Source organism: Pseudomassariella vexata (genome assembly GCF_002105095.1).
Source record: "Pseudomassariella vexata strain CBS 129021 chromosome Unknown BCR38scaffold_24, whole genome shotgun sequence".
NCBI lineage: Eukaryota > Fungi > Ascomycota > Sordariomycetes > Amphisphaeriales > Pseudomassariaceae > Pseudomassariella > Pseudomassariella vexata.
This window is the reverse complement of record NW_024467979.1, coordinates 27,058-50,948: the sequence shown is the minus strand read 5'-3', so window position 1 is coordinate 50,948 and position 23,891 is coordinate 27,058. Positions and strand designations below refer to the sequence as shown.

The following is a 23,891-nucleotide window of genomic DNA, read 5'->3' as shown; positions in this document are numbered from 1 at the left end:
CGCGCTCGCTCCTGGCGGCATCTATTCAGTCCTGTACTGTTTCAAGCGCATATGTCTTGCTACTAACCTGAGGTTGTATGGTCTGGTGATACACGAGAGGTAAAGGTGTGTCCGGCTGCCAAGGTGCGAAGGCCTCCCCGTGTACCGGTTGATGATGCTGGTTTCAGTGTCCAACTAGCAGCGAATGACCGTGGCGGCCCCTAGGAAGCAGCACTCAATGCTGGCAGGTTGGTTAGTTCTGTAGTTTCGATAGCTGGCCAACCAGTGAGCAAAGCGAAGTTCCGTCGGATGAGCCACTTCCCTCATACGGGGTCCTTCACTCACAATGAAAAACAGACAAGTGGAAACCCAGGCCTGTCTTGAGCAGTCTATGACGATGTTGGCGGATGTCTACGAGCTGGCAACAGGGTCCACAGGAGAGAGCTTCCGCCTGCTCCCAAGTCACACACCCAAGTGAAAACACATCCCCTTAGAGATGAACTCCATGCGGCCGAGAAGGATCATCTTCGTGGTCATAAAGAGATGCAGTCGTGGACTGAGGTTCTCCGCCGAGAAATTCTATCCGGATACCAAGTCCTGTGTCTTATCAGTTATTGGGCATCTCTGTGTCAATTGTGTTTTCTTCTCTGTCTGTAAACGGTCACCAGAAGGCCCTATATACACCAAAATGACAGTAGTCGACTGTTCTAACCCCTCTTCTAGACACGTTATGTATGAACGAGTGTCACAGAATCTTTTGCTGAAACCCTGTAGTTTATGCCGAAATACTATAGTGGCCCCTTTATGCGTAATTGCCTTGAGGATCAAACAACGGTCTAGACAAGGCTAGAACCAACCATAAATACCATCAATAGTTGACAAGTCCTAGGGTGTATGTGGGTGTATGTGTACAAATTCGACAATCATGGTTTCTTCCTTAAGTGTAAGACTTTGTAAGGGGAGACCAATAAGCTAAGTCTATCTAAGAAGATACCCATGCATCTACATTGGCCGGAAGATCATTCCGTACGCTTTTGCAATAGCTGCCAGATTTGATCTTGAACTGGTTCAATACGATGCGGTTAACGCATTCGTTAACGCCAGACTAAAGAACCAGTCTACATGCAGATGCCACAAGGGTATCGTAAGCTAGAGACTGTACTCCAGTTGAACAAGGCACTCTAATGAGGGAGTCACCACTACTGTGGCAGGATGTTCACGCGGACTCTGGAGCAGCTAGGCTTTCAACCAGTGACCCATGAGCCAAGAAGTTGAACGCTGGATCAGAACGCTGGTTCTATATCATAAAGCCGCAAAATATTGTCTTTTCCAGAAGCGCATCCAATCACTATGATAGAACCTATGGTAAAACCAGACATAGCTGAAGAAACTGGTGAGAATCTGCTGTTGACCAAAACATATTTTCACCGTGTAGAGTTATCCAGCAACGATCAGTGCGGTACGACTTCAACTCTTTGTAAGCTTTTTCGCCCGTCGCCGCCGACCAGAGCCGGACCGTCGTGTCGTCCAAGGCTGAGGGCAGCCTAGTTTGGGACAGGATTTATCAGTTGTTCCACATAACCTAACAAGTCGGCGTGCATAAGCTGAAGGCTCAACACCTTCCTTTCAGTCTACCCAATCACATAAGGGAGTCATACAGGCAGTGCCAAGATTTGTGCCGAATAATTGCGTTGCACGCCTCCCCAATGCGCAGACGAACCTCCTATTGCATTGACCGATGACGCATGCTGCCCTGCCTCATCATTATGGTTGCTTCTGCCTTCACTTGCAGGAATATTGATAACACAATGGCCTTAGTGGCTGTTGGCGCCATTCTGCCTTATCGCCCTGGCTCGTTATCTGGCCAGACCACAGCCATTACAACCCTCCATTATGTCGTGGCGAATTACCTCGGGAAGCAGATCAGCATTTCTCGAGTTCCTCAATGCCAATCTGCATTGATCTCTTTCGGCTGACTCCAGACTGAACTCGAGTATACTTCTGCGGAAAAATGCATGGCGCAAAGCTACAGTAAAACATGAACGAGCTAGGCAGAAGAACAAATATTTTATGAGGATTCGTAGAGTCATATTGATCGTCGGACAGTGAAGGAGTTGAGGCGCTGTTTTAATGTAGTTAATCAATGTTGGGGGACACTTTTTCCGAGGAATCCTGGCTCGGAAAAAGTTGTAAGACGTGAAATCCGGACCCAAGAATCAGGACTGTGAAATACAGTTCGTCTTCGGCTTGGTTTTGGAATGTGAATTTGAATATTTGGTTGTCCGGGAACGGGCTGTGTTTAGGGTCGCCTTCTGTTTCTAAAACCACCTCAAATGGCGGGGTATCTTGAGACGCCTCATTCCGAAGGCTCAGGATTTGTTCGAAACGGAAAAGGTGTGTCAGTGCAACAGCTGAGTCTATGGCTTTCTCGTCATCGCTTTTGCTCTTGATTTCCAAGCCCCGTACAGGTCCTTGATACCCGAGCAACGGCGCGGGGCCGAAGAGGTCGGTGGTGCCGTGCTTCCCTGCCTTAAGCCAAAACCAAAAGGCGTCAGCATCGTGGTCTTTCCCCAGCTCGGCGCACTCAATGACCTCAATATCACCAACAAGTCTGTCCACCAGGCCGTCATACAGTCGCTTCTGAAATCCATGTCCCAAAGTCGGCTCGACAAAAACCTTCAGAATCTCTTTCGAGCTCCACCGGAATGGGATAATCTCCGTGTGTTGCGGCAGAGCTTGTGGGGAACCCCGCAATATCTCTGCTTTGCTCTCGGAATCGCTAACCTCATATACCGACAGAATAACCTCAGATGTAGGTGAACAAGTAGTGAACTCTGCGCCCTTCTTGATGCAGTGCACCTTTCCAACGGGAAGAGTAATATGGTTCTCCCTAATCTCACGTGGGAAAATGCACGTTCTAGCGTCACGCCGTCCCGATGCAGCTGTGAAGCTCCGCACAGGATGAACAGGTATTTGGCAGTCCAACGGAGAGAAGCCACAGTGTCCTAGTGGAGGCTACCAATATGAGCAAGCTTATGCGTATGAAACGTCTACATGCCGAGTATTCGGGCTCTAACTCCTATAAGCCCGAGCTTCTACCTGGCTAAACGATATTACAGACCACGATGAGCTTTAGGTGTACGCTGATGGAGTCCATGAGGCGCTGAAAAGTGCGTGGGCGCGCGCTTACGAGACAGACTGCTCGCATCTGGCATTACTCTGTTCAGCCAGCTTGGAGCACTTGATGGACAAATCTGGATGTCAGGCTATAATATTCGAAACACATTCGAACCGTCAATTCGGAACAGCGCGGTTGGACAGAATCAACTCGACCGGTTTATCACGGCGAATCTCAATCGACCCTCCAACCTCTCGACCGTGCCGCACCAGTTGGTGCACCTCTGGTTTTCTTCAGCTTGTAAATCTGTAGAATGGTCTTCCCTGCTCCCAGCCAACCGAGTTCTTCCTTCTTCCATTGGCCATGAGAAGCATGGCCAAATCGTTGGTGGACTACTAGTTCTGGTTCCGACTGCCTCTCAGGTATCTCATCGTTCGCTAGCGCTTCATCGACACGGTTTTCGATGGGAGTTGACTCATTGTAACTGAATTGAATCGCCTGTTCAAGCTGGGGGGTTGTTATTCTCGCTATTCTCGGCTGCAGGTTCATTCCTGGCTTTGGGCCCGGTGAGACGTCAGTGTTCGGATTACTTCCTTGGTCACCGACTGCTACTTCGATCCACACTTCTGCTTTGCGAATGGAGTCGGCGTAGATAATGAGCAGCGTGAGAAGCGTTAGCGGCATTGCCACGGCCCAAAATACGAAGAATTTGTCTCCGTATGGACCAAAGGTGTCACCCATCGACAGAATGCCGGAGACAATAGAGATCGGGAGCAAGATGCCGCCCAAATAGCTCACGCGATCCAAACTTTGTTGATTCGCTTTGGAATCCGAGCTCCCATATTTCTCGGTGCTGTCTCCCTTTTTTGGTTGCTTTGGCGTTTTCAAGTCTCGCATAGGAACTCTAACTGTGGTGACGGTTGGATTTAGTTGAATCATCAGCTTCGCCGTCCTTTCTACTCGGTCAAGCAGTGCTTTCCAGTCAGGCTGTGCGTAGTCTCGTAGAGCACTCGACGTTTCCCAGAAGCTGCAAGCATACAGATTCGATTCGAGAGAGCGCTGCATTTGCCAGAATAAGGCGGGCAGGTCAGACGAGCCACGCTGTGTCTCGAAAGACACCACTTCGAGGAGCTCGATCCAGTGGTCGAAAGCGATTCTGGAGAGACATTCAACAAGATTGGCTCTTGGCAATATCTCTTCGCCTAAGGCGTCCCAGAGGCGATGCTGCAAGCTATCGACGTCCTTGCCACCAGGTACGAAATCGAGATGCCAGGCACGCTGCTTACTCGATGTGCATTCGCAAGGTCTAGTCACGGAAAATGGCTGTCGCGCTTTGACGATCAGTGATGAAGGCTCTCTCCACAATGGCCGATCCAAAAACAGGACTGGAAAGAGGTTAGAAGAAAGTAAAATGGATTTTTACATACACCTACCGTTTGTCGTCTCGCTAATCCACAGCGAAGCGCGGCAGAATACAGCCTCATCGCCTGATTTGGATATGGCACACTTTGGCGCATTTCCCATTACATCGGCTTCTGCCGTATCTGAGAGCCGCCGTCCTTCGTTCGACACTGTCGGTTGCAATCCCGTACTCGTGACAAGCTCGGGATAGTCAAAGCTGACACTCCGAATCTTTGCCGCCCGCCTCGACGGACGGTAACTCCGCCTTCTCGCATGGGCTTCAATGAACTCGGCGTCAATATCTAGCTCGCCGCGGAGAACTTCAACATAATTCAGGGGCAACCCGTGTACCACGATCAGGCGCTGGCTGTCTGTTATTTTGCCTGCGTCTAATCTGGCCTGCAGCTCTGCAGCACTCCGGAAGGCCTCTCGAGTGCATGCGTCTTGAGTCCGTTCTATCAAGTAGATGGTGGCGGTCTCGAGTATTTGCTGGGCAAGGCGGTCAGCGTTCTCGTATGGTTCCGAGTCTTGTATCCAAATTTCTGGTGCAGTGGCGACTATGTTCGTCGCCGTCTTCCGGTCGCCTGAGTGAGACCCCAGCTCTGCATTCATCTTCGCCGATGTCGAACGTGACACCCGCCTGCAATTTGTGTTGTGGCTACCGCGATGTGAAGTCCAAAAACCTGAGATCAAAACCAATTATACCACCCAAGTGTCGACAACAACTTGCAGCAGTTAGAAGCCATACATCGAGATGCCACCCGTCTACTGGGCGAAGGACCTTGTAAGTCTGAGGCTAAAGACAGCGACTTATGTGCCTCCATTACACAAAACGCCCCATTCAGAAACATGCTCGGAGAGAAATGCTCTCATGTCCGCCAAAAGCGCGAGTCGTAGTTGCAGTTGCTGGCTAGTGCCGCTCTAGCGTGGGATGGCAGACGCAGATCACCAGCCCGCCCGTCTGTTTCTGGGCCAGCTGATGTGACTTGTCACAAGACGACGCAGTTGTCTTGAGGTCTGGGCACCAAACAGTGCTTCGAGCAAATAAAATGACCTATTGGCGAGGTTCTGATGTTTGGGGAACTAGAAGGTAAGGGTGCGTGCATGTAGCTCAACCAGTGTGATAACAAGTTACTCGTTACACAATAGTTAACCGAGAATCAAATTACGAGGTTTGTCTCTAGTGAAAGTTTAGATGGTTTGGTTTATCTGCCACATGCAACCATCGTCCCAGTGTTCCAATGGCCAAACTGGAAGGAGAAGTGCTGTTTCATTTGGGATTTTAGCACACATATTGGGAAGTAGCTACGTAGTGAGACATGGGTTTCTGCGCTGAGGCGGCTCTAGTGCCGCTCCGGGTTGGGATAAGCGACTGCGCATATCGTCATGGTGCGGAACAGTGTAGGATGGTCGACTCACATGACTCGAAGCGATCAACTTACACCATCACATGATGCCCTGGGCGTCTCCCTGTGTCGTTCATCACACCTTTTGCCAGGAGTTCACCGGTTCCTAAGGAGTTGGGTGCCGTGATACCTTCTTGTCGGTCTTGTGTTCATATTCTGCATGGACATTGGCAAAGACACAATGATAATACCAAGGTCATTCTTTCGTGTTTCATTCCCCGTAAGCGATGTGCGTAATATCTTGATACAGACTCCAGAACTGTACGATTTACCCAAGTACCCATTCCCTTTAAATGAATCTGTAGTTTTGTCTCTAGTCTCCATGTCCCTGATCTGGTTCCAAACTCCTAAAGTTAATATGAATCCCCTCATTCCCCTTACTAAATCTCCTCGTTAAAGTTGCCATCAGACGTGCCTTCAACAAAATAGCTGCTTATCCCCTTCACCCTGCTCACCCCCGATCTTCTCGAAGATCGGCCCTAACATGGGATACCGGAGACCTCTGTCTTGTCTCCTGGGTATTACCCAAAATCCCAACAAGTTGCCTGCACCTGCATATTCTGGGACTTCAATGACCCCTCTGGTTCTGGCGGTAGGATTCTCGCCCGCCTGGGGCCGTCGGAGGCGGTGGCTCTCTCTGCTGTGGATAGCGAGACCAGCTATCTTGTCCGGGTCATAAGCGAACTCCAGCGACCGGTTTTGGCTCGTCTTGAACTGTGCCGGGTTAGGGACCAGTTTCATGAGAAACATTCAAAGTGGGACATACAATCATGAAGCCGATCCTGTTGCCCCGAAGAACACCGATTTCCATTGCTGTCAGCTCCTCACCGGCTTGAAGGCTAATGGGATTCGGTTTCTCTCCTCGGTGGCCGATGGTATGCGTCTTTCCGGATTCGTATGTGAAAGTCATTCCAGCTGGCTCGCTACTGAGGTACTTGTATGATACCTCGATGACAGAAACAGAGTCGGAACTCCCGTCTGCATTGAGATCATCTAGGAAGAGCTTCTCCCGCACAGCCCACTCAGGGACAATCCGAGTCACGGGGCCAAAAACCATGCCTGTATTGGGCTTACCATCACGAGGTGAACAGAGAACTCTAACATGATCCCACTGACGGTTAAAGCCCCAAATGATTCCATTCTACGCCAGTCAGCAAGGTCAATGAACTATGGTACATCTGTGAACGACATACCAGTTTCTCGTACGGATTCTCCCGATACTGCAAACACACCTTACCCTCGACACTCTGCCCTAAAACCTCTTTCTTCAAACCCTTGGACGTGACTAGGCTAATACCGACGATGGGGCCGAATTTGACACGGCTGAAACGGTTAGTAAAGTCGTGCCAAGTTGTCACCTCAACCAGTCGTTCATCATCGTGCATTTCCAAGACCGCGCATTCTGTGATCCACTGTCCGAGTATGAGAGGCACATCAGAGTCCTCGTAGTCAATCCACAGACCCGATATATGTTTCGGTCCACGGGAGTATCCGTTTCTGCCAGCTGAAACACGGATTCGTCGAATACGGGAAAAATTTGCAGACGTGAAGGCGAATCCACCAGCGTGGGCCAGCATTTCCACGGCCGACTTCATAGAATCAGATGTCAATGGTATATGGTGCGAGCTTTCATCCCGGAGAGCCTCTACTTTCACGGCTCCAAGGGTTGCAACCGAACTCCCACCAGTCAAGTCTCGGAAGTAGAATTTTGGTGACTGTTGTGGTCAGTTGTTCATAAAGCTTAATTTGCACACGTTAGAAACATAGGCCCACTGACTTGAATCTTGCTGTACAGAGCTGTGAAGGCATGGTCAGATGGGAGCTGTTTGATTGATCTTGTCAAGTCACGTTCATCGAAACCATTCATCCCCCATAGCAGGAAATTGTGCCTTCTACCAAAATTTGTTGAAACCTGTGGTCAGATGTTAGTTTTGAAGGAGTCCTTGGACGGTATGCGTCGACAGATGCGTTGCGTGGCCAGGGGATTCTAGTAAACTCACTGTGATCTCCGTGATGGTATCATATCTGGTGCTGTGTGCGGTTTCGAGCCTGTTGATGAGCTCTCCTCGGGCTCCCGCGAGTACGAAGGAGTTTGCAACACAGCTGCGGAGTTTACCGCCTCGAGTTGCATATTCTCTGCGTCCATATAATTGCTCTGTACCATCGCTATAGAAGAAAGACATGCCTAAGAAGACGGCTGGGAAATCACCCATCCAAGCAACGACTCTGGTGAGTTGAGCGAGTCGAACTCCATCGTGACCACCGAAGTCCATATTCAAACATAAGTGGAAGAACTGGCGGTGGGATGCCTCAGGGTGCTGCCAGTCAGGACGATCAGAAGGCATGTTTGGATTCCAAATCTCAGCCGACTGTAAGTCGTTTGTCCGCGCAGAAAGAGATGTGCGAGCTACCTTCACGTCACTGGGCTCTTCAAGAATCTGTATAGAGACTAGCTTCCACGCCTGGGTATGCAAGGGTCAGTCATCAGTTCCAAGATATGGGCTGTATAACCACGGATTTCCAGTGCAACAACTTACATCAAGCCCAACGAGAAGTCCAACGCAATGCATGTTGGGGGCTAGAATAAGCTTTGCGAGACCACTCTCCGTGTCGACCATTTCTAAGTTTCCGGTTGTGCATGACCGCGCGCCTTTGGGGCCGTTCAAGTCAAAACGCAAACCGACGATACCTGTAATAGACATGTTCACAGTCAATGCCTCTATAACTTCCCCTGGATGCAAGTCAAAGCTTTGTTCGCTTGACAAGCGTACAAGTCCGGCTCTCGCAACTTCAGCCTCCTGGCTGAGTTCTTCCAGCAGGGAAAGGCGCAATCCGGTGATATAAGTCATGGTTCCCATATGCGCAAAGGAAACTCCAATCCGCGCGGCTTTATGCTCTGAACCGGCGGGCCAGGCGAGCTTCTGTTTCTCGAACAAACGGCATCCGGCGTCAAGCTCGGTTTTAGCTGAAGTCTCGCGGAATGGCGCACCGCCGTGCTCGAAAGTCAGCTCACCCGAGACAGTGTTCCCCGGTATACTACCATCTGATAGTGTGGTCGTAAACGAGCCACGATATGGAGCCTTTGCCAACGATTCCTCATTTTCTAGCCGCAGAGACAGAGCAGGAATCAAGCGACTTAACACATCCCAAATTCGGTGCCTATTTTGGAAGCCTGGATATGCCCTCGGATCCTTCAGCATGGCCTTGGCTTTGGTGTAAAGCTCGCGCCAGTTGACGGGCTCGGGTGGCAGGCAGTATGTACGGTTGGCGAAGACAAAGGACATTTCGTGACTGCCTGCGAACCTGCTGGACCAGAAGGCTTGCGTGAGGAGCGATGGCTGTGAGAGGATGGCGACGTGTCTAGAGGCTAGACGAAGATTGCAGACGTCAGCGGACGGCATGTATTCCAAAACAATCATGGCTATCTCGCTTGGAAAACTGTACAGGGGATCTAAAGAGTGGCGGTCCTCAATGCTGATCATGTTCAAGGCCGGCAGGCTCAGCATGATATCCGACAGAGGCTCTGCGTCGTAGTCGAATTTGTCCCTTGGATCATGGCTGAGATAGAAATACTCGGAATGATACATATGCGTCACCACATCGTGCTCGTCGGGGTTTTGGAACCTCAATGCCCCACCGTAGTCATGCCCAGGGATTAGTACACCCTGGCCATCAGTTGGCGTATTGTACAAGAGAGCGAATAGGTGAGACGCAAGCTTGCTGGGCGCGAGGTCACCATCGGGGTCTACACGACACCTAAGAAGACTCCAGCACACATCGTGAACAGCGAAGCACCAGTACCGACCTGATTCATACCGTAGCTGGTGGGCCGACAGGTTCGTATCTGAATCCAGGTACGAGACGGCCTCATCCGGGTCAGCAATGACCTCGCGGTGGAAATTGAGATACCCGACACCCGTCACAAAGGGCTCATGAACGTATCTCTTTGTTCCAACTAGCGACTGAAGGTAAGCAAAACTCGAAGTTCTGGCCTGGAAACCCGTTACCTACTGCCTCGCACTTCGAAATTCCACAGGAGAGGCTCGTCAACGGTTACGGGCCCACCAAAATGCGGGTCGACCAGCACGCCGCAAAGCGCACAGAATGTGTTGCTCATTGTAGCGTTCGCGGTATTGTTGCCACGGCCTCCAAACCGACGGAGCTGCGAAGGCACCGCAATCTCTGAGAAGTTGACGGGCGTCGAATGTCGGTGTCAACAAGTCGCGGTGCAGCGCGCCCTTGCAGTTGCCTACATGGTCCCGCCCCGCTTCTCCGCCGCCGCCCCTGACCCCAACCAGCCACAGCAGCTGCTTGTAGTCTGCTAGGGCGTTCACTTGTACGGGGAGGAACTAACCACAGGCAACAATCTCCTCCAGTGAGAACATGAGCACTCCTGCGCTTCGCCATGTGTCGGTGACGTCGACTTGTCTTCGTCGCGGGTAACTGAGTCCACTAGAATTATAAATCGTTACCGAAACGAACGTTATTTAGATTGATAGTCACATGCCAAGTTTGGGAAAATGCAGGCTACGCAACATCCCTGTATTCTTTGTCGTGTTTCCTGGACCGAACCTCGAAACATTTCCAAGTGTTTTCCGGGTCTTACAAGAAACCCGTAGGCCACAACTCCTTGAAAATGGCAAGCCCGACAACCACCCCTCATACTGGGCAACGCCGTGGGATTTGAGACAATCAGCGGCAGAAGAATCTACTGGAAATATTCGTCCTTCCTTTGATTCTATGGTCATGGAAGGGGATTCGTTATATTGTTGCATGACGGAATAGGTTAGGCTCATGGGACGATGAAGTGGTTGTGGCTCAGACTCAAGTGTGGTGCGAGAATGAGCAAGCAGAGTGGGAACAAAGAATGCGGGACGGAAGAGATGGTTTATTATTAGATCTCCAGTCGGTGGTTAGGAGTCATTACGGAACGTGCGCTCCTTCTAATTTCGGCTCCTTTGCTGTTTCTGTAAACCCAATACAAAATGTATTGGCAGCAGCTACCATCATTCGATCTGAGAACGTATACTTACGGGCACCACCACAGCATTCTATTCATGCGGTCTGGCTAACCTGAGTAAGATGAGGACTGGGGCTTTGACGAACGGCCGGATCAGCAACACCGGATCTTCCGGCATCTAGCAATGGTCGCATCAAGTACAGAAATCTCGCCGCAGGCCTTCCTAAGATTGTATATCAAGGCACATACCACCGCGGCTCGGTATCTTCCAGAGCCATTCGCCCGCCCTTCTACGTCTTCAAATACTGGGTGAGGAACCAATCCCCACGTGCTTGTCAGATGCTGTGATCCCTTTCAAGAAAACGGCTGCCTCATGATCTACCCGAAGGGCTTGGAGACCCGTAAGTCGTTTGTTCGTGATGAAACACACAGTCTAGTATGAAACAATTCAGCAGAATCAATTGAAATATAGAAGAATCTGTTCAGCATGTATCATCAGTCCTAACCTCCTTGTCCAGAACCTTCCCGATAGTCACACGGGCCGACCTATACACAAAATCTTCACAGCGGCAGGCCCTGCGCGAAGGCGCAAGATTGTGGTTTTGACATCGGGACGGTCGATCAAAAACCTTCAAGCCAAATCTGTCTTATAGCCATGCCCTTTCAGCACCAGATTCCAACACTACCACAAAGCCATTGTGTGACTGACAACGTGGGCGAGACAATGAGATCACCCTCTCCATCTCCATGACGCCCTCCTCAAGACCGAGACGCCTTGCCTGCCACATGGTCAAAGGCGATATGATCTCATAAGACAGTCTGGAACCCAACATATCATCATCGTCACCCACCGACATATCAGCCGATTACTTTCCCTCCTTTAATAACCCCGGCCCCGCAAAACCCACCGCAGACTACCAGCTTCACCCCGTGAAACTTTGCACTCGTTCCGGCTTCGCGGAAAAAATGCATCTAGTCCGGCTTCTGTGCGGGGTACTTTTCTTCTACAACAAGCTCCGAGTCGGCAATGACGCAGTCAAGATCCTCGCCGGCCTATTGTACCTTGCTTCCGGCGGGCCGGTTGTCTCGGTTCCGGCGAACCAGATCATCGTTGACGGGGTGGCTCATCAGCTAAAGCCGAGATGCAATGAGGCTATTCATGATGTGCTGGGCTTTTTAGAGCAGGACGTGGACGCTCATTGGGTGGTGACGTCCGATGGATGAGTGGCTATTTGGATAACGCGTTCCTGATGAGTAGATACTAGACGGGTTCCATCGGAAGTTGTTGGGGGTTGTGTAGAATATAGTGGCTATTACTTCAAAGTTACAGGGCGTTTAATGCATAGGCTGTGTGACGGAGTAAATCAGCGTCCAGTTTTCTGATGGAGTAAAGTTTCAGGATGAAGTCAACATCTGAAGACCGTTTTCCCAATGACCAGCTCCGCTGAGCCTTGTCCTGAAGTGAGCTGATAGTATTGAAGTTGGCCTGTCTCCTTCAAGAACGAAATCAGGGGTCAAATCCAGCATGTAATTCTTTACACTAAAAACTTCAAGGTCATGATCACTGCGCTTCTGGGTTCATAGTATTCTATCACACAATTTGCAGTGTTCCCAAGTCGGGATTCTTATCTCATGGACGACACCATAGCTACCAAGTGTCAAGGGGCTTGCTCATTAGCAAAGTGCACACTAACCCCCTTTCCACCCCAATGACTTCAAGTGTCCCAACTCCCAAATCCTAACATAAAGTCATCAAAACCTCCTTTCCTCCACCATCCGCCAAAATAAAAAAAGTTGTTCATCCCCTCAAATCAAATAGTGCAGTCGCGTCTAGCCAGCTTGGACTCCTTCCTGCCAGTGGCCGCAAGGACCGGCGAAGATTGTACCTGCCGCTTAGAAGCCGCAAGTCCCAAGTCGAACTCCAAACCCTTTCGTATGATACTCTCCGCGGATTCTAACGACGTGGAGCTAGATAAGCTGGCCTCTATCATGACACGCAGGGGTCGGATGTAAAATGAAAAAGACGAGAGTAAACACGAGAAAAAGGTTTTCATAATTATATATACATTATTCTCGGCTTTGATATCACAATGATTGCGTATCCTAGAATATACAGCGCAGTCTGGTAACCCGCCCGAAATTGGTTACCGAACTGGCATGTTTGAGAGTTGGATGCCGCAATTTTACTCCTACAGATGCGCATACCTGCAGTGGAGAGATGTTTGCTGCCTGGTATCCTCATCTTTCCGGCTCGAAGAAAGGACTCCTAGAATTCATGTGCCTGATACTCCATCCCACGGATGTTGTCACGGTTTTAAAAATTAGACTTCATTGACCAGGGGAAAAAAGGAGACATCACATCAATCAGCCTGCTGATCAAAGAGAATAAGATTCCCCTTTCCTAAATTGGCAGGGATCTCAAGTTCAGTTATCAGTTGACTGCTGATCAATGTGTTTCTAGATTTCTATCTGCTTGAAGTCTCATCCATCGTGATACAAAGTCCATGATTAATTACAACTGGGACAGGGCTTCAATAGTCCAGTACCCAATCATAAAACCAATCATACAGTATACATGACACCATGGAATACCCACAAATACCTGATCTGTAGTGAGGCATGTTAGTAGCACCACCTTGTCCTCCATTGCCACCTGTAGCCGTCAGTCATTAAACCCCCTCATGAAAAAAATCGACAACAAAACCCATCTCTCAGTGATCAGTCACTCACCTCCCGGGAAACAGTCACCCATCTTGCCGTGTGTGCAGAGCCTCTAGGTCCGTGGACAAGTCGGCATACCCCTTCGTCTCATTTCCAACAAGCTCTCGTCGAATTCATGATGGCAAGTATGACTGCCTCTGAAGTCATTTCCCTGTTTTCGGTTGGATCAGAGCCAGAGCGTTTACACATTTCAGTCAGCCGTTGTCACCAAAACACCCGCCAACAAGTCTCATCCACGAGTTGCGTAAACTTTATCATTTATGACGCTTTAGGTACAGAGTTCAGCGACATTGCCACAACGGTGTGTTCTTATACCTCTCTCTTCCCTAACAAAATCGGAAGACTGCCTCACCTCCATGAAACTCCTAGTCCATCAAACGCCGTTGTTAAATGCATGAACGATGCTCTCTTCCTGTGCTGTTCCGCCCCTTAATCCCTTGTATCCACCGTCACATTTCGCTTTGGGAATGAATGATAGAAGTGAAAAAGCTGCAAATGCAACATTTTTTTTTTGGTTGTGTCGGTCGTAATACAATCCACATCATCTTAAAAAAACAGCGTTGAACATCTAGATGTGTGAGTGACGACGGTGACGGGAGGATTAAAGACGGTTAATCGATGCCCGTAGCAGATTCGGGAAGGGTCAAATGTAAAGGCCGCATATACTTGACGGTGAATATCACTGCTACGAGTCGTATGCAGTTGAGCTTTGACTGTCATAATGATCGTCGCCTTCGTGGTGTAGCGTCACACTGTTGAACTCCTCGAAAGGATCGACGGCGGGTGAGTCGGCACCCGGAGTTGCGAGTCCACTATCGAGAGGAACACCTTTCAAGTTCATGTTCCTCGACCCGCTGATGTCACAGCTCTCGCTCTCCTTTACATTGCGGAAGTTGACCGTGTCGGAATCACGGCTGGTGTGGGGAATAATGGGCGGCTTCATGTGACGAATCAGAGCCCATTGTGTCGTGCGGAAGAAAGGATGTCCCTTTATGTCGGACGCCCCTGCTCGAGCTCCCAGCCTCCGAGTCTCATCTTTGATAAGCAATTTTCGAATCAGGGATTTACAAAGACTGATTCTTGTCAGTGGTTGCTGTCATGGCTTCGCCCCGAAATTTGACTTACTTGGAAATCTGGGGGGCACCAGAATGTTCGGGAAATGGAATTTCTTCCCGCAGAATATTTGCAAATGTAGCATTTCGGTTCTTGCCTTTGAAGGGTGTGGTGCCGTAGAGCATTTCGTAGACGAGGATTCCGAGGGTCCACCAATCCACCGCGCTGGTATGCCCGCTGCCTTTGATGACTTCGGGCGCAATGTATTCTTCGGTTCCCACGAACGAGTTCGTCCGGAAGTTCGCAATACATGACTTCGTGTCTATCGTGGGTAACGAAGAGGTGCTGGCGCCGTTCTTGCCCATGATCATCGTGGGCTTACCACCCGGGTCTGACTGTTTCGACAAGTCGAAGTCCGAAAGCATAATGTGTCCAGACTGGTGAAGCAGAATGTCTGGTGAGATGTTAGTGTCGTCTGTCAAATCGCCTCTCAACTCTTTGCGACTTACTCTCTGGCTTCAAATCCCGATAAATGAATCCCATCAGATGTAAATACTCGAGCGCCGCTGTGACTTCAGCTGCGTAAAACCGTGCATCGTCTTCGGGAATGCATTTGCCTGGACGTGTCTGTAGGGCTCGGAAGAACTCTCCACCACTACAATACTCCATGCAGAGATATAAATAATCTTCCGACTGGAACGAGTGATACAGTGTTACAATGAAGGGGTGGTTGCTCGTCGCGAGGATTTCCTGCTCGGCCAGAGCTCGCTTGATTTTATTGCGCTTAATCATCTCCTTCTTGCTTAGCACTGGATGAAGTCAGTGTGGTCACTCCTGGCGTCCAATCGCGAGCTGGCTTACCCTTCATGGCATAGAGCCTTGTGCTCTTCTTCTCCCTGACGAGATATACCTTGCCTACATCGCCCTTTCCGATAAGCTTGATCTTGTCGAAGCTGGCGGGCCCTACCTCAACGTTGCGAACCTTGATCGAGTTGGAGCTGTACGTCCTTCGGAAGGCAAGAGGACTCTTGGGGGAAGGCAATGCGCCGAGCCCGTCTCTATCGGGCACAGCTAGGCCTCCGGCATCGTGTGGCGTCTTATTGTCTGCAAAGCCGAGACTTGCAGTGTCATCATTTCCAACAACTAAAGGTTCTTTACCCAGTTCTGCCGTAGCTGGTCGCTCACCGCTGCCGTTACTCTTGGAGAAGAGGCCTTGTGCGTTCGGAGCGCTGGCAACCCTGCGCAGTTTCCTGGCGAGTTCTTCTTTGGTCGCATTCGTCGTGGCTTCAGCTTGTGACCCGTCAGGCCCGTCAATTTTCAAAGTGGGAGTTTCTGGTGGACTGGGGGGCACCGAACCCTCATTGTGATGTCGCAGGCCGGGCTGGCCTTGGAGTGCATAATACGGGTTCGCATGGGCCGTCGGGCTCATGGCCTCGTCGAGGGGGTTGCCTTCGCTCGCCGTCGTGGTCGCGCGGAGTCGGCCGACGGAGCTGAAAAACTTTGTGTTGCGGAAGCCATTGCTCTTGCTATCGTTGTTTTTTAATGAGCCATCAAGGCCCTTCTCGGAGCTGTGAGACTTGGAATCGCTGGTGCTAATGCGGAAGAAGTTCTTCAGCTTCTGGTTGAAGTTGCCGTTGGGCGTCTTGATGGATGGCATCTTGGTTTCGGTCGCAGGGTCATGCGAGTGCCATGTTGCGAACCTGTTCTTGAAAGGGAAATGGCTGCGACGACGGACCGGATGGTTGATGGGTGGTGAGACCGGCGGAGGTTGTGTCGGCGAAGAGGGATTGGAGTTGGACATGGCCACGGCTCCCTGGTCAATTGCTCACGAAAGCTCCTGGTCCTCGTTTAGCGGTGCACGACACGATTGGTAATCGGTGCCTTGGGTGCCTTGGGTGCCTTGGGCGGTAGATGCTGGGCTTGCTGGGTCTGGGCTTCGCCTGAACAGACTCGCGTTTGGACCTATTCTGGTTAGGCAATTGGGTGGGCTGGCGCGTTCGCGGAATCTGCCACCGACCTCCGAACCTTTCAGGTCGCCTCTCTCTCTCAAAATGCCGTCTCCTCAATGAATGAGGGGGGAGGGGTGGTGCGGTTGAGCACCGGCTTATTGCAAGTACATCGTCGGTACCCGGAAAGACGTATCGTTGTCGGAGGGGGTCTCAGAGGCAGGGAGATGCAAGCGACAACGATCCACAGTGTCCCGACGCGCGGGATAGGGGTCAATGGGGGAACAAAATACGTATGACTAGAGAAAGGCTTTATGCAGCGTGCTGTGGTGTTTCAAGACGATCAAATGTTGGTGATGGGTTGCAGAAACACATTGAACTAACTCATTCGCCAAAGAAGGTGCATCTGCCATTTGCCATTTGCTGCTGGGGTAAGCACCACTTGAATCACCCCATTACTCGATCGGATTCCACGATTTCAAAGTGGAACACCCTTAACAATAATAGAATTTCCATACAGAGCTATTGATCATCTCGTTTGGTGTCACTGAACAATGGGCGTATTATCCTCGGCAATAACACTCGCTGGCGGGCTCCAAGTGTTGTCCCGACACGCCACAATTCCACACAGCCCCCTTTGTTTTGTCACGTTTAAACACCCCTTGCCACGACTCCCCATCCTCATTACTTCATCACTCAGCCTGACTAAAAACAATGCAAAAGAGGGATCAGTGTCCTGCATCATTAGTCGGTAACTCATGATACTTGGTCAACAAACACGTTGTACCTGGCATCTTGAATCATTCCCAGACTAAGGTCCCATAGCATCCGCTTGGCCCGCCTGTCAAAGTGGATGAAGCCAGCCGCCTGGCCCAAAGCCTGTCGCCACTTCGCCAGCTGCCTTGTCTTGGTACTAGACCTTCCTATTTTGGAATTGTAGTTACTAGAGCCCTATTGTCACCAAACTGGTAGAAACTGCTCATTGCCTGTTAAATTTGCATTCAACTTGGCAAGGACACGGCGTGTCTTACTCACCTCATTGACAACTGTCTCACTAATCCGGTTCGGTGCTTTTAGCGTTTTCTCATAAACTCCTACCTTCCTAGATGCAAGACAGTTAGCTTAGAATATCTGGATTCAATGGCATCTGCACCTTATAGGGTTTGGCAAATAGTGAAAGAGATTACGGGCATTAAATTTAGCAAGGTTTGGCGGGTTGTCTGAAGTTCAGCTTCGGCTTTCCCTCCATCCATTACAAGAGATCCAATTGGACTAATGACTCAGCTCAACAGGTCATTTGCAGATAAGACTGCTAATCTCATCAATGGCGGAACGTCACCGTTGTGTCTTGGAATAAGTTCATATGTAATTCTGTTTGATCTGTGTCTTTTGCCTCAGGCACAGAAGGACGCTCCAACCGATGAACGTCATTGCGTCATCGGTGAATAGTGGTGGTTTGTTGCACCAGCTTCTTGAGAATTTCAGGCTATCTCTTCTCAAGAGGGTGTTCACTGAGTGTATTCTGCCGCCAATTGCTGTTGTAGCAGAAGCACCGTCGACGGACTCAGTCGTAAGACGATTAATTACGACCAGACCGCTCACCATGGACCTCCAGACACTTGTGTGGCTGCAGGTACAGGCAGATGTCAGTGGTTGGTATGGGTGATGGTCGATGTGCGTGAAACAGAAACGACCGACCACCCATAAGAGTCATACCACTGGAACCCCTTGCAGGGATACAGTGGATAACTAGCACCCTTCGCTGTTCCCTGCCTTTGGAGCTGGTGTTTTAAGATGGGCGTTGGGAGTCGCGAGGATCAGCCGTGAGGATCAGCCGTGGCCACGAACGTCTTGTACGTTAGTGACCAGGAAATATAGGCATGCCAGATCTCAGATCTCCGATCGAGATATGCTGTTATTTTGTCCCCCTTCACCAGTGCCGAGCAGCTGCGCCTTCCACTCGTTCTCATCGGGCGCATTCTCATCAGCCTGACGTCTGATCTCACGTAGCTTCCGTTTCCTCTCCAACATCCCCTTGGTATCCTCCAACAGCTGGTCCTTGACCGACGGTGTGACCTGCTTCCCATCCTTGTCGAACAGATGAGAGGGCAGCTTGTTCCGATCATTCTTCAGCGTCCATATGCCTTTGTTCTGAGGCCCATCGCCCGCATGCCATGCGTAGGGCACGAGATGCGCCTTCTCCACGTGCTTTCGGAACTCTTCCTTAACCACAAACTCGGGCGGTGTCTTCTGCTGGCCGCACTTTCCCCAGAAACAGACTAGTGGTTCTGCATCTCCGTGGATAAAGTAAACGTGTTTCCGTAAGGTCTCCATGTTTTGTAGCTCGGCGGGACACCTTTTGTTCGTGGATTCCTGCCATTCGCAGCCGAAGGACAGATAGCCCGGCTTGGACCGCAGATACCGTTGTTTGATAGCAAGACCGGTTGCCTGTGGCTGCCGGCCACGCCTCCTAGTTTCCGTCCCGTAATTCCTAGAGGCGGCCTGTTTGGGCCTGTCCTTGCTCCAGTCCTTCGGCGTCGGGTTCCCTCGCATTGCCGCGTACGACATACCTGGCTTCCATCCCTTTGGACGGCCACGTTTTGTGGAAGTGCCTGATTTACTAGTCTTAGCATTGCTGGAATCCACAGCAATTGCCGCCAAGCCTCCTGCGCGTGGAAATGGCGTTGATAGTGTCCCATTTCGAGAGCCACAAACCAAGTCTGGTGACTCTGTTCCTTCATTCCGTGAATAAAACTTCGGTGTTTGTGGTGCCGCTGATGACTTGATGACCACTTCTAGACGCGACCTGGCTGGCGATGCCTGCACAACTTGAGATGCATGTGATTCTGGCTGAAGGGAATTGGTTCGTGGGGACTTCGAAATGTCCGAAACAACAGGCATAGCCATGCTGACTTCTTTAACTTCCTCCATATCGTCCTCGGAGGAATTTTCTGTGATCTCGTTCTTGCCTGCATAGTCGTCCAGAATCATTTCGTGGTCACCCACAAGATCCCCATTAAAAGGCATTGCGTTGGGACTGCCAGACGGATTAATTAGAGAGAAAGCCACCTTGCGTAGAGTAGAACCTTAATGTGAGCATTAATAGAGATGTCTACTACGGAGTCGTCCTATCCCCATTGATTGTTAAGGTAGATGCTTAAAAAGTAGAGTCGTAGGTGAGAGGTGCCTTACGGAACGCGCCAACACGCTTGTACAATCAAACTTTACTGCTTAGTGGCAGGTAACAAAGTAATTATATGTTACCGGGTAGCTGGCTACGCCGGATAAACTCTAGGGGGTTAACAAATCTAAGGTACAGTCAGGCTCCGTAAGTGTGGGGACCACTTTACGCTAACACGAAAATTCGCGCACACGTCTACGATCACCACATAACTTCCTCCCTCAAAGGTATCAAAATGGACTCAAATTGGACTCAAATTGGACCGAGTTTATCGCAGAGCTGATGGCAGACTATCAAAAGGCACTGTGCTTCGTGTCGTTCAATACGCGGCCCCAATTACTACTCTAACCGCATTGACCACCTTTTTGCATGCACCCCCATTTTGCAGGGAATTTCTACGCCTCAACAACACGACGTCTCTCAATTTACCTCGCAATTGCTCCCTATCTACGTACAAAATGGCTAATCCAGTGGAGAATAGTCTGGACGATTTTGAGCAGCGAATCTAACGCGCTAAAGAGCTTGTCCGTCAGGGCTCTTCCCAGGCCGTAGCAGCTCATCGGTACGGTATTAAGGGGACTACACTGTCCTACCGTATTCGTCACGGTAATTCGCATCGCGACGCGGCCTCCAGGCAACAAAAGTTGACTCCAGAGCAAGAGGAGGTTATCGTGAACTGGATCCTACACGAAGAAGTGTGTGGACGGGCTCCTAGCAAGCGTTATGTGGCCGACTTCGCTGCCGAAATCCTCCTTGCTCAAGGGGATAACAATACACTCGGCCAACACTGGGTGGATCACTTCGTTAGCCGCCATCCACAGATACGTACCAAAATTGGGCGCGTCGTAGATGCTAGCCGAGTTAGAGCGTCCGATTCGAACAAGATCCGAGACTTCTACACCCTCCTCGAACGCTTACGTACGAAGTATCGTATGAAACCCGACAACGAGTATAATATGGATGGGACAGGTGTCCAAGAGGGGGAATCTGGGCATGGTACGGTTATTGGGACGTCTAATTCACGCTGGGTACGCGTATCAAAGTCGGACGCTTCGTCGTGGTGCTCCTGGTTAGAGTACATTTCGCATACCCAACGGGGTACACCTGTCTGCGTATTTTCCGGCAAGAGAGTCCAAGCACAGTGGTTCCCAGACCAAAATATCCCTGAGTGGGAATACACCGCGACGAGTAAGGGCTGGAGTAATAAAGTTATCGCAAACAGGTGGTTAGATCAGGTTTTTCTCCCCGAGACGAAGCCTAGGGGTACCGAATGGCGACACCTTATCCTCGACGGCCACCAGATACATATTCATGCCGAATTTATGTGGAAAGCCTACTCGAATAGAGTCGCCGTGCTGTATTTACCTCACACTGCAGTGACGATCTCCAGCCGTGCGATGTCGGGCCTGTCACGCCGCGCTAGGGGTTGCAATCCTTGCCACTACGCCACCGTACCAGGTGTCTTCACCAAAAGAGACCAATACCAAAGTCCCTGACTTTGGTATCTGCAACCACTTATCAATCTGTTCAGACCAGTGTGGGTCAATCACGTGACAACCGTCACAATAAATAGTCTAGGATTAGAGTTTAGTAAGTCGATTATACGTCGCTATCTTAAAGCTTATACAATATGTAAATATTTATTATTAAATACGCCGTAGGCTCGAAGCCCCTGGTACCTCTACAAGTGCTCCCGTATGTCAAACCGTGCCCTAATGGCTGGACTAAATACATACGCTGCTACGTAGGTTCGCTCTATTAGCGACTGCGTTACGTCCACCACAATACTGTGTTAGTTCTCACCCTACTAACAAAGTCCCCCTGAGAAAATATGTAAATAAATATCATAGAAGCGCATTTTGCCTGTAAAAGAGAAAGTAAAAGATCATTACAAGTATACTTATTATGGCTTAAAAATATCGAAGAATTAGTAACAGTAAGACCTCTAGCGTAAGTAGAAATCCCTTACTAATTAAGGCCTTAAATAATATTTTAGGACGAGTCCTCTATTTAAAGTTGAGAGAGAGAATCAAGCCCCTCGGTGTCATAGCGCTGGCGATTACAGAGCCACAGACTGCTGTATGTAGCAGTTAGTGGGACTAAATGTCAGTGATCTGGCAAAGCCCACAAAGGTTGCCTAACAGTAGCTAACTATAGTGTCCTTTAGCAGTTTGATGTTTTAGCGGGGTGGTCCCTAGACTTCTGGAACATGACTGTGCTTACGTCAAGTGCTACAGAGTGTGAAGGTCAACCCTCGCAGACTCACTACAACCAGGTGACTTACAGCTGGAACACCTGCCTTGGCAGTGCCAGATGGGAAGCCAATCATAACCCCTGCAGGAGCCCCGCCAAGCGTGGACGACTCAGTCGCGCTCCCTCAAACCTAAGTTTGTGATCTTCTTTCCGGCGCTCCTTAGAGTAGAATCTTCGTCGATAGCACCTAATCGAGGTCTCTACCAATGCGATGCAACCCAGGTCGTGACACAGAGTAACCAAGCACTACGCCTTGAATTTTCCAACCTCACTTCCAGGTAGTGTCGCTGCTTGTGACGTGGACATGGGCAGCTTTCTCTGTATCTTCATTTTAAAGATGCAGTTCATGATCAATTCTCTTCGTAATTATCCTCGTAACAGGAATCAAATTGAACCGCTCTCCAGATTCATGTCCCTTGAATGAACCGGGTTAAATTGTTAAGTCAAGCATTCAACGGGCTTCGCGCCTTCGGAGTCCGACATTGATGTCATTTATAATCTTCCACATGGCTTCACCACAGCTCAAACGTATTATAAATCATAACTTGCTCACTTGGGACCAGTGAAGCGATCGGTGGTTCAGGGTCAGGTGCATTAGATGAATCGAAGGCGCAAACTCATTTTTTGCGTATAATAAACCTCGACTGGTAATCTATCTGTCAATTTCCAGTCTCTACCCCTGTCAGTGATTCAGAAACTCACTCGTTTCCATTATCCACGACCCCCGACTTTAATAACAATGTCTTCCAAGCTCTTCGCAATTGTCATTGGCGCTGGCACGGGTACAGGTCAGTAACCAATATCAAACTTACGCTATCCAATCTCTTCGCTACAGCTTACATAATGTCCAGGCCGCTCATGCGCTCTTCGCTTCGCTAAAGCCTACCCAGTAGTCCTCATGGCACGCACGCCGACCTCCTATCAAGACACCGTGAACGAGATCAACTCGTCAGGCGGCAAGGCCATCGGCATCAGCGCAGATGCTGCCGACGTCGCGTCTATGGACTCGGCCTTCGAATCCATCAAGACCGACATGGCCGGCTTGAGGCTCGCGGCTGCAGTTTATAATGTGTCGGCCGGATATGGCGTAAAGGCGTTTCTCGAGACCAAAGTTGAGGATTTTGATGCTAGTGTGACGGGAAATGCGTAAGTCCAAGTACCTAACTACCTATCTTAATTTATTCTAGGCTTGCCTGTCTTCATGGGAGACCGGAGTCTGACATGTTGATGCAACAAAGTGGAAAGCTCACCATGACCATGAACACAGACGAGGGTTTTTCCTCTTCGCCCAGAAGACAATGCCACTTCTCCTGGATGCCGTCGGAGCAGGACAGTACCCACCGACCTTGATAGCCACCGGGGCGACAGCCGCAGTTCGTGGCTCGGCCAAGTTCAGCGCCATGGCCTCGGGAATGTTTGCTAGACGGGCGCTCAGTCAATCGCTTGCGCGCGAGTTCGGGCCCCAGGGAGTACACGTTGCTCACGCCATCATCGACGGTGGGATTGATGTGCCGAGATCTAAGGGATATGTCATGAATAACGGGGTGGTGGACGGCAAGCTCTCTCCGGACGCTGTAAGTCTTCACAAGTGGCAATCGAGCCGGTTGAGATGACTGACAAGGCTAGATCGCTGAGAGCTACTGGCACTTACATACGCAGCATCGCTCGGCTTTCACTCAAGAACTCGATATGCGGCCATTTGTCGAGAAGTTTTGAGTGACGAGGTGTGTGACGGGGCGCCTTACACATTTGGGTTCTTCGCAGAGGCAAACGTGGAATAGGAGCGAATGGTGCCAGACGTGGCTAGTTGACTTGTACGACCTATGTAAATTCGATTCAATCTGAGCCCACTTCTCTGGCGACCTGCCCGTTA

The 23,891-nt window shown here is 50.2% G+C and overlaps 5 protein-coding genes across 5 annotated transcripts; 1 reads left to right on the top strand and 4 right to left on the bottom strand.

Annotated features, from left to right (window-relative positions):
• Positions 1-3,331: 3,331 nt before the first annotated feature.
• Positions 3,332-5,110, bottom strand: BCR38DRAFT_356042 (uncharacterized protein; the record flags this gene model as incomplete). The annotated part of the gene is made up of 2 exons (XM_040856998.1): positions 3,332-4,482; positions 4,531-5,110. The coding sequence occupies 2 exons, from the start codon at positions 5,108-5,110 to the stop codon at positions 3,332-3,334; spliced, it is 1,731 nt and encodes a 576-aa protein (XP_040709910.1).
• A 988-nt stretch (positions 5,111-6,098) lies between these two features.
• BCR38DRAFT_119373 (uncharacterized protein) lies at positions 6,099-9,650 on the bottom strand. The gene is made up of 6 exons (XM_040853455.1): positions 8,442-9,650; positions 7,905-8,366; positions 7,682-7,816; positions 7,098-7,619; positions 6,671-7,045; positions 6,099-6,612 (listed from the first exon to the last, which is right to left on the bottom strand). The coding sequence occupies exons 1-6, from the start codon at positions 9,489-9,491 to the stop codon at positions 6,322-6,324; spliced, it is 2,835 nt and encodes a 944-aa protein (XP_040709909.1). The 5' UTR covers positions 9,492-9,650; the 3' UTR covers positions 6,099-6,321.
• Positions 9,651-14,270: 4,620 nt separating this feature from the next.
• On the bottom strand, positions 14,271-16,295 carry BCR38DRAFT_356288 (kinase-like domain-containing protein; the record flags this gene model as incomplete). The annotated part of the gene is made up of 4 exons (XM_040857015.1): positions 14,271-14,658; positions 14,711-15,092; positions 15,148-15,447; positions 15,500-16,295. The coding sequence occupies 4 exons, from the start codon at positions 16,293-16,295 to the stop codon at positions 14,271-14,273; spliced, it is 1,866 nt and encodes a 621-aa protein (XP_040709908.1).
• Positions 16,296-18,549: 2,254 nt separating this feature from the next.
• Positions 18,550-19,224, bottom strand: BCR38DRAFT_306975 (uncharacterized protein; the record flags this gene model as incomplete). Its single annotated transcript, XM_040854624.1, has 1 exon — positions 18,550-19,224. A coding segment is annotated over one exon (675 nt), but the record flags the coding sequence as incomplete, so codon positions are not given.
• A 3,533-nt stretch (positions 19,225-22,757) lies between these two features.
• Positions 22,758-23,734, top strand: BCR38DRAFT_356196 (uncharacterized protein; the record flags this gene model as incomplete). Its single annotated transcript, XM_040857008.1, has 4 exons — positions 22,758-22,806; positions 22,870-23,164; positions 23,286-23,592; positions 23,645-23,734. 4 exons carry the CDS (start codon positions 22,758-22,760, stop codon positions 23,732-23,734), a joined length of 741 nt encoding a protein of 246 aa, XP_040709906.1.
• Positions 23,735-23,891: the final 157 nt, after the last annotated feature.